The sequence below is a fragment of the Sceloporus undulatus genome, chromosome 3 (genome assembly GCF_019175285.1).
Source record: "Sceloporus undulatus isolate JIND9_A2432 ecotype Alabama chromosome 3, SceUnd_v1.1, whole genome shotgun sequence".
Classification (NCBI taxonomy): domain Eukaryota; kingdom Metazoa; phylum Chordata; class Lepidosauria; order Squamata; family Phrynosomatidae; genus Sceloporus; species Sceloporus undulatus.
In genome coordinates, this window is record NC_056524.1 from 2040030 (window position 1) to 2049272 (window position 9243).

Consider the following 9243-nt stretch of genomic DNA (forward strand, 5'->3'; position numbering starts at 1 on the left):
AGAGCAGCCTTCATGTCGAGAAATGTTTGGGGGCCGCAGCCTAAGCCTCTGGGTGGGAAGGAGCCCCACAGTCTCTTCCTGGGAAACAGCCACCGAGAAGGTCCCCTTCCCCCGCCTCCTCCTTCCCACCAGCTGTGGCCCTCTCAGAACTACGACTCCCATCAGCCCTTTGCGCTGGGCGCTGCACCCGGGGCTGCCGGGAGATGAAGTTCTGACGGCTCTTCCGCCCTAACCGGAAGTTGCTATGGCCATCTTCCCCCTCTCCCGTCTCTATGGTGGCGAGAAAGCCCGCTGATTGGCCGCGGCCGCAGAAGCGTTGCCGGTACTTCCGGTTTCGCTGGAGGCCGAGCAAGATGGCGGCGCTCTCTTTCTCTTCTTCGGCGCCGGTGAGTTCCCTCCTCCCGCTTCCCTCCCCGGGGCTCCGGCCGCCTCTGACGGCTCCCTCGGTCCTTCCTTCCTTCCCTGCGCTCAGGTCCGCGGCACCGGAGGCAGCAGCGCCGCCAGCAAGAGGTCCGCCGCCGCCGCTGGATACACTTCGGACCGCTTCGCCGAGCAGCTCCTGCCCCGAGAAGGAGGCCAGGCAGCCCGGAGGCCCCGACGCCGCGCCCCCGCCATCCACCGGTGAGGGCCCCCAGCCCCAGGGAAGGCCCCGGGGGGCTTTCCCCTTCCCTTCCCTCCCTCCCTCCTCCGCAGGACCCTCTCTCTTTTCTCCCAAAGCTGGGGCTCAGGGCCCTCGCAACGCTAAGAAGACACGCTCCTCCGTGCAGCTAAAAGCGTAGAGAACGCGTCTAAATAGGACCGAGTGGCTACGATGGTTGGGGGAAAGCCAGGCCAGAATCGTAGAAGAGCTGGGAGAAGCCCCCAAAGGGCCCCCAGCCCCTGCTTCTGCCAGGCAGGAACCCACAGCCAAAGCCGCCCCGACAGGCGCTGATCGGCCGCCCCCAGCCCCTCCAGTGCTGCCCAGAGGCAGACTGGCAGCCAGTGGGCTGCTTCAAGGGGGCCTTGTGTGGTCTCTGGAACCTGGCTGCAGCTCTTTGGGTGACGTTTCCGAACACTCTTCAAAGGCCGCCCCACATAGAGGCCGGGGCAGTAGTCCAGACAGCATGGAACCAGTCCAGATGGGACTTCCCTTCCCCCCCCCCCCCCCCCCCAGGGGCTCCACTTCTTCCCCCTCCTTTCCCCCAGGACCCCTCCAGAGGCCCCACTTCTTTCATTCCCTCCCTCTCCCGGGGGCCTCCTTCGCTTTTGTGACACCACTCCCCTCCGTCATCCATGAGAGCTGTGTGTGTCCTCCCTCCTTCCCTCCCTCCAGTGAGCCTTCCTTCCTTCCCTCCCTTTCTGCCTCCCCTTTCCTCCCCCCCACTGGCGATCCACTTCTCCTTTCCCTCGCTCAGGAAGTGCTTTTCCTCCCTCCAGGCCCCATATTCTTTCCTTCCTCAGACCACACTTCTTTCCATCCCTCCCTCCTTGGGGGCCCCTTTCCCCACCCTCCCGTGGACCTTCTCCCCCTTGCCCTGCCCTGGACCCCACTTCCTTTCCCCCTTGGGACCCCACTTCTTTCCTGTTTAAATATTTGAAGGAATGTCATATTGAAGAGGGAGCAAGCTTGTTTTCTGCTGCTCCAGAGAACAGGACCTGGAACAATGGATGCAAACTGCAGGAAAAGAGATTCCAGCTCAACATTAGGAGGTACTTCCTGAGAGTAAGGGCTGTTTCACTGTGGAACACATTCCTCCCTCGGAGTGTAGTGGAGTCTCCTTCTTTGGAGGTCTTTAAACAGAGCCTGGATGGCCATCTGTCAGGGATGCTTTGACTGAGAGTTCCTGCATGGCAGAATGGGGTTGGACTGGATGGCCCTTGCGGTCTCTTCCAACTCTACGATTCTATGATTCCCCTCCTCCCCTGCGGTGCCTCTTCCTACCCTCTCTCCCGCTGGGACCCCAATTCTTTCTCTTCGCTCTCTTCCCCATCAGTGGCCCTTCCTTCCTTTCCCCCAGGGCCCCTCTTTTCCCTTCCTCCCCTCAGGCACCCCACTTCATTCCATCCCTCTCCCTTAGGCCCCCCCCCTTTCCCTCTCTCCAGTGGACCATCTCTCTTTCCCTCCCCCTTAAGAGCTCCACTTCTTTCCCTCCTCCTTCCTTCTGGGTCTCCTTTTTCCGCCCTCCCACTGATGGTCCTCAGGAAGTCCTTTCCCAGCCTCCAGCCTCACTTCCTTTCCTCCTTGGGGCCCCACTTCTTTCTCTCCTTCCCGCTCTCCCCCTTGGGGCCCCCTTTCCCTCCTTCCCTCTGCTAGAACCTGTCTCTCCCTCTCCCACAAGAGCCCCACTTACTATTTCTTCTTCTTCTTCTTCTTCTTCTTCTTCTTCTTCTTCTTCTTCTTCTTCTTTATTTATATAGCACTGTAGATTTGCACAGCCCTGAACATACAAACAACAAACTAGATAAGAGTAAACCTGCCCGTGGCGTAGAATCTAAGAAAGAATAGCATAATACATATAAATAACACATAACAATACAGGAAAGGGTTCAGTAAAATAGGCAACAAATTAAAAACGTCAAGTAGCAAATAATTCTTTCTTCCCCTCCCTCTCTGGGGTCCTCTTCCCCTCCCTCCCACCAGTGGCTTTTCCCTCCTTTCCCCCAGAGCCCCTCCTTTCTTTTGCCTTTTGGGGACCACTTCCTTCCCTCCTTCACCCATGAGGGTCCCTTTCCCCTCCCTTCCATGGCTCCTTTCCCTCCCTTCCACTGGTGGACCTTCCCTCTTTTCTCCCCCAGAGCCCCACTACCTTTCCTCCCTGGAGCCCCACTTCTTTCCATCCCTCCAACTTGGGAAACCCTTTCCCTTCCCACCCTTCTTCCCTCCCACCAGTGGACCTCCTCTCATTCCCTCCCCCCAAACCCTACTACCTTTCTTCCCCCTGGGGACTTACCTCACTCCCAGAGCCCCACTTCTTTCCCTCCCCCCAATACCTCTCTTTTCCTCCCTCCCTCTCTGGGACCCCACTTCACTTCCCATCAGGGGCTTCTTCTTTATTCCCCCCAGGTGCCCTCGGGAGGATTTCTCTTCTCTCTCTCTGCTCATCTACTGCCTCCATTTCTACCCCATCTTGCTTTGCAGGGGCTACTATATTCGTGCCCAGGCCGTGGGCCACTGCCTCCGAGCTTTCTTGCAGCACACTGGAGGTCTCCCTAGCAGGCAGGTAAGTTGCGTGGGGAGCAGATGGTGGTGGGTGGCCAAAGCTGGCAGAGGGGCAAGTGGAGGAGGGTCTAGTGGCTGCCACCCCCATTGCCTCTTCCCTGCTGCAGGTGGTGTCACTGGGTGCAGGCATGGACTCGCTCTATTTCTGGGCCAAGGATGAGGGGCTGCTGGCCAGGACCCGGTTCTTTGAGGTAGACTTCCCAGAGGTGGCGGCCCAGAAAGCCAGCCTGGTTGCCCAGAAGGAGGAGCTGGCCACCCTGGCTGCAGGGACTGACATGTCTCCACAGGAGTCTGGTAAGGAAGCACAGAGCCTGATGAATGGGGACCAAGGAGTGGGGGCTGGCTGGCTTTCTCAGTTCCTCTCCTCATGTGGCAGCCAAACCCACCTGGCATGGTCTTTGGAGCTCTGGTGAAGGGGCTTTTTCTGCTCTTTCCCTCTTCTGTTTGTCTGCACAAGGGGCAGTGTTAGAGTTCATGTAAACCTGTCAGTGTTTTCCCTCCTGCTCCCTTCATGCACTCTGTGTGCATGAAGAAGGTAGGATCCCGAGGGGTTTCACCCACCTCACTGCAGCCTGTGGTGTGGACACAGAGCATGCTGTCTCTGGTCTCGTGTCTGAGGGCAGTGGTGGGCAGCAGTGTTGGAGACAGTGGTGCTGCCTCTTCCCACAGAAGCGGTCAAGTTTTCAGGAGAGGACTACACGATTTTGGGAGCAGACCTCTCGGAACTGCAGAGGCTGAAGGAAGCAATGCATGAGGCCAGCCTGGACCCCGAAGCCCCCACACTGATCCTGGCAGAGGTAGTGCTCACCTACATGGAGGCGGAGAGGTTTGTGAAGAGGCATTATTCCTCTGGTACACTTGGCTGCCATATGTAGCCTGTGGGTTCTCATAAGGAGAAATTCTTTGGCTGATGACAAGGCTGGAAGAAGTGTTTGTGAGGAGAAACGGTTGCGTAGGGTGTGAGAGGGCTCACAGAGTAGTCCCATGGGTAAAGTTTAGCCCTTCTCACCCAGGGCTGACATCCCCACTCAGCCTGGGCAGCCTTGGGCAGTTCACACTCTCAGCATGAGAGGAAGGCAGTGTTAGCAAATATCCTCTGCATTATAAATCTTTCCAAAATCTCCTACACTATGTTAGACTAACTTGAAGGTGCACAAGAGCAGAGGCTGGTCTCCCCTCCTTGGTTGTCTGGAGAGATGTGTGGCCCTCCCAACCCAGTGTGGCCTCCTGTAGTGGTGGTCCAGGCTGGAACCAAGCACGGTTGCTCCTCCATTGCCTGCTGCCCCACCCAACCTTCTTTGGTGTTTTCCAGGTCAGATGCCTTGATCCACTGGGTGGCTGGCTTCTTCTCACAAGCATGGTTCATCTTGTATGAACAGATCCATCCTGATGATCCCTTTGGGCACATAATGCAGAACCACTTCAGCAGGCTCCAGTCCCCACTACGTTCCCTCGTCCACTACCCAAACTGCAAAGCCCAGCAGTTGCGTTTCCTCCAGAGGGTGTGTATGGGGCTTGGACTGGCTAGTGAGGACGGCAGGGGCATGGGGGAAGAGTCGAGAGTGTGGGAAAGAGGTGCTGTCTTTGTGGCTGAGTGGCCAATGCTGCATGGGGAAGATCCCAGGGCTTGTCCTGAAATGTCCTGCTTTCCTTCACAGGGCTGGACGGAATGCTGTGCCATTGATATGAATCAGTTCTATGGCTCCTTTGTCCCTGGAGAGGAGCAGCAGAGGATCCGGGCCTTGGAGCCCTTTGACGAGTTTGAGGTAATCTGATAACAGTCTGCCTGTATATCCCTTTTTCCTCCCTCCCTGTTAGAGTTGGATTTAGGATGCAGTGTATAACTCTGGGTCCTGGGGGCTCCTAGGCCTGAGCGGTACAGTCTGAGCCTGTGGTTGTTCCTCAGGGCTGGGCCGTCAGGTGAGCCATTCTCCCTCTCCTTCTCCTCCTCCTCGAGTGCAGGCATGCCCCTTCTCTTCCTCTGCAAGAGCTGTACCAGCATGTGGGCAATGTGGGATTCTTTCCCCCAAAGGATTCCGCAGAGGGCCACTTGGGTGGGGATCTTCTGTCTGTGGGAAGGAGGCAAGGCAGGCCTGCCCAGGCAGCTGGATGAGAGGGATACAGCAGCTTACAGTTGACCAGGACCCTTCCCATTCTGGCCATCTCTTATCCTGAAATAGCTTCCATGACAAAGGGGTTGTGAGCTCAGGCTCGCCTGGGTCCCACATCCTGGCGTTTGTACAGTTCTGTTCTGCCTGGATCACTAAATCCTGATCTCTCTGGTTGAGATGTACCTGAAGCCTTCCAGGGGCCTGCGTGGTATCCGTGTTTTTTGTAAAATGTAAAGACCTTGTGTGCCTCTGTCTCTGGAAATGGTTGTGGTGCCAGCAGACAGGGAAGGGAGCCTTGTGTTGAACTCCTGGCCCAGCAGTGGGGAGGAATCAGGGATCCTGTGAGTGCAGGTGAGTCTGTTGGCATGGGAGGTGGAGGATTGTGCCTTTGCCTCCCACCAGCCCCATTGTCTCCAGGAGTTGCTCAGCTGCAAAGAAGTGCAGCTGTTTGTCAGAGAAGGACCTAGGGAGCACACTGTATTCTGCCAATGAAGCCTTTTGTGGAAGGTTGCTTCTTATTTGTTTAATAGCCTGTATTCCTGCTCTGTGCAACCAGGAAGCTTATAATGGAATTATCTAGTGGAGTCTCTGTTTTAATCAGCCTTCTTGGCTGTTTTGCAAGGCTGCCAAATCTGATTGTTCCTGTGCTTTTCTGTGATTGTGGGAATCTCTCCCCAGACAGAGTCTGGGAAGCTGAGGGAGCAAAGGCCTCTTCCTGATAGCATCCTCCCATTCTTTACCTGCAGGAGTGGCACCTGAAATGCTCCCATTATTTCATCCTTGTTGCCTCGAAGGGGACATCCCTTTCACCGGCTCCTGTTTTTTCCAACACAGAAGGTAAAAGCACAGAACAAACATTTCCCTTCTTTTATTATAAGACAGAAAATGGGTAGACACTGTCATGAATTTTGTACTGTATATTCTGCCATCTATAGATGGTAGACTCAGTCTAACAAGCTATAGCTGCTGCCCTGAGCCTGCAAGACCTGACCAGGGTTGTTGATGACAGGGTGACTTGGAGGTCTCTCATTCATTGGGTCACGTTGAAGTTGACTTGTAGGCAGCTAAGAACAACAATAAATTGCATCAGTTTGTCAGTTTATTTAATGTTATATAAACAATTTAATGGCCCCTCTAAGCAGGAAGGTTTCCCTTCCCAAACCTTCGTTTGGTCGCCAAAGCAGAAAACTAGAACTTATTCTCTCTTCTCAAATCACGTGTTTGCTATTTAAATAAATAAATGTTATGGTGTCCAGAGCCTTTTAAGGATAGCATGCTGTCTGCTCAAGAGACCTACTCTTCCAAGTTCTGGTGATTGATTGAGGAGGGATTTTTACTTGGCCTATGCTCAAAGGCTATCTTTGCTCAAGACTTGCATAGCAGAGAGCTAGGTCCTGATATAGAGCATGGTGGCTGACTACTAACTCAACACCAGGCATCATTTTCTTTATTATTTCATTTCTTCAGGGAACTCTAAAGAATGCCCCTTGTCCCTACCAATCATCGTTTCGAGGCAATAGTATCAGGTCAGAGGAAGGGTAGAGGTAGTGGCAGGGGGCTTTCAGAGGACAGCTTGAACATTTCACAGGGCTTTGTTGTCCTACTCTGAGCAGTTCACTTTTCCTCTGGAGTTGCTGTATGGGCATGCACATGCCCAGTTTGTGCCTCCAAGGGATGGCTCCTGCCTTCCTCCCTGGGAGCAGTACTGGCTCCTTTGCCTGGCTGCTTGTTCCAGCAGTAATGCAGCCTTGCTTCCATGCCTGCAGCCTTCCTGACTCATCAGGAGCCCACTTTTGTTGGGATGGTTCCCACATCAATCTGCGCAACAGATGCAGGAGCTTCTGGCCTGAGGCGGTATGGCCATCGCTCTGTGTTGCTTTCTCCTCATGTGGTCCTGACTGTGGGAGGATTTGGTGACCAGGATGGGCGTCATTGCCGTCTGACTCAGCTCCATCTCCTGATCAAGCCCAGAAGGGATGCAGCCTGGGAGAGTCGTACCCTCTGCTTGGCCCAATCTGGTGAAGCATGGGGTGAGCAGCGGGCTGTTGGCTGGGATGGAGTGGGTGCGTGGGTGACGTACTTGGTTCATCTCATTGATGCCTTTCCCTCCCTAGATGGTCGGCTCTTCCACACATTGACGCTCCTGCAAGCAGGCTGGGCTGTTGTGATGGGGGGCCGGAGGTCACCAGTGAGTCCTGCCCCGGCAGCTTGTCGCTTGAGTGTGTTGGAGGCTGGTGGCAGTCCTGTTGTGGAGCTCATCCACCTGCCACCCATCCAGGGTCTGGCCTTGCCCCGTTGGAGGCATTCAGCTACTGAAGTTATACATGAAGGTAGATGGGGGACCCTAACGTATCTAGGGGGAGTCTTGATGGGGGCAGCTTAGGCAGGGGAGGGGTGGGTTGGAGGGGCTTCCTGGACTTCCCTTCCTTGATGATCATCTCTGCCAGTTGCATGTGGTGGTGGGTCAAGCAAGCAGGCAGGGGGGGGGGGGGGGGCCCCCCCCCCCCCCCGGATGTCTTGACTGGATTTTGACTGCTCTCCGGCACTGAACAGGGCAGAGGGCAATGCAAGATCGGTTTCCTTCCAGGTGAGACCTATCTCTTTGTCTATGGTGGTTGCAGCTCCAGGCAGTGCGTGCTGGCGGACTGGTGTTTCCTCTACATGGAAGAGATGAGTTGCCACCAGGTAGGGAGCTGAACTCTGCCTTTTCTGACCTGAGTCAGTCAGTTTGGTAGGGCAGTTAGAAAGTTGGTTCAACACCTGAGAGTGATGGGCTTAGTTTTCTGTTGCTGACTATGATGGGGACCTTCCTTGCACAGCTCTGCCTCCTCTCGTGGACCCTCTCTGCAAACTGCAGGCACCTGACATTAGCCCACACTTGCCTGAGCATTTTCTATCTCTTCCTGCCCTGACTCTAGTCTTATCTAAAAACAGCAGCATTTTCCTCCTTAAGGGCCTCTTACATCAAAGCGAGATTGGCATCTTGCACACTTTTTGGGTATCAGATCAGACCACAACAGCAAGGAATTCCACCTGCAGGTGGGTGGGTGAGGGAGCAGCAGGTGAAGGCTTGGCTAAGCCAAGCAGGACTGATAGGGACAGGACTGACATCCCACTTCTCTTGGAGTTTCTTTTTGTGTATACCTGCATGGCAGAATGGGGTTGAACTTGATGGCCTTTGAGGTCTCTTCCAACTTTGTGATTATGTTCTATGATTCCTTGAGGCATCATCCTGGCCGACCCAGGCCCCTTCATTGCTGCTGATTTGGCTGAGAAGCATGGGGGTCAGGGAGCCCTTTCTTTTCAAAGGGGCAAAGTGGGTGACTTGCCCCTTACCTTTCCCTTCTCTTAGGTTCCTGTAGATGGCCCTGTCCCAGTTGGCCGACACTCCCATAGCGCCTGTGGCTGGGCAGGTGGAGTGCTCATTGCAGGAGGACTGGATGCTGCAGAACAGCCACTGGGCTCGATCCTGTTTTTGAGGCCAGCTGAGAAGGGATTCCAGTGGCAGTCACTGGAGACTTGCCCCCCGCTCACCCCCAGGTAAGGTGGCAGGCCAGTACCCTCTTCCCTCCACTCAGATGGACTGACTCCCAAGGAGGGTGGTGCTACCGAGTGAGCACAGCCAAGTGGCAGACAGACAGAGCTGTAAATCAGGAAATCCCCTTCATCCCCTGGCCAGTTTCCCCAGCTGCAAGCTCAGTCAGAGGCAGCAGGCAAAGTCCACTCCTACCTGCTTCCTGGCACATCTACATTTGGGTTGTAACTGCCCATTGCCCAAAAGGGTTGTGGGAGGAAGGCCCCTAGTCAGATGGTATTCCTTGAGTGAAGAAAAAAACCTTTAAATGTAGCATGAAAACATAGATGGATTGTTCTCTACAATAATGTTGGCAACAACAGTCCTATGATTAGTGGTGTTGCTGCTATTGAACTATA

The 9243-nt window shown here is 54.8% G+C and overlaps 4 protein-coding genes across 6 annotated transcripts in view; 2 read left to right on the top strand and 2 right to left on the bottom strand.

The window, feature by feature from the left end:
* Nucleotides 1-9243, bottom strand: part of FHIP1B (FHF complex subunit HOOK interacting protein 1B) — a 620510-nt gene that overhangs the window by 502775 nt on the left and 108492 nt on the right. The window lies entirely within an intron of this gene.
* The window catches only part of CCKBR (cholecystokinin B receptor), a 540140-nt gene that overhangs the window by 409592 nt on the left and 121305 nt on the right, over nt 1-9243 (top strand).
* TAF10 (TATA-box binding protein associated factor 10) overlaps nt 1-9243 on the bottom strand; it is a 141334-nt gene that overhangs the window by 111256 nt on the left and 20835 nt on the right. The window lies entirely within an intron of this gene.
* On the top strand, nt 332-9224 carry LCMT2 (leucine carboxyl methyltransferase 2). 3 transcript variants are annotated; one of them, XM_042460252.1, is made up of 12 exons: nt 332-386; nt 473-621; nt 3119-3200; nt 3307-3493; nt 3869-3996; nt 4579-4701; nt 4858-4965; nt 6057-6147; nt 7077-7340; nt 7425-7640; nt 7898-7995; nt 8663-9224. In XM_042460252.1, exons 1-12 carry the CDS (start codon nt 354-356, stop codon nt 8852-8854), a joined length of 1671 nt encoding a protein of 556 aa, XP_042316186.1. In that variant the 5' UTR covers nt 332-353; the 3' UTR covers nt 8855-9224. The 3 variants fall into 3 exon arrangements, with proteins under 3 accessions (XP_042316186.1, XP_042316185.1, XP_042316187.1); XM_042460251.1 differs by having other exon boundaries at nt 3869-4025; nt 4512-4701; nt 8663-9222; XM_042460253.1 differs by having other exon boundaries at nt 3869-4025; nt 4512-4701; nt 7932-7995; nt 8663-8800.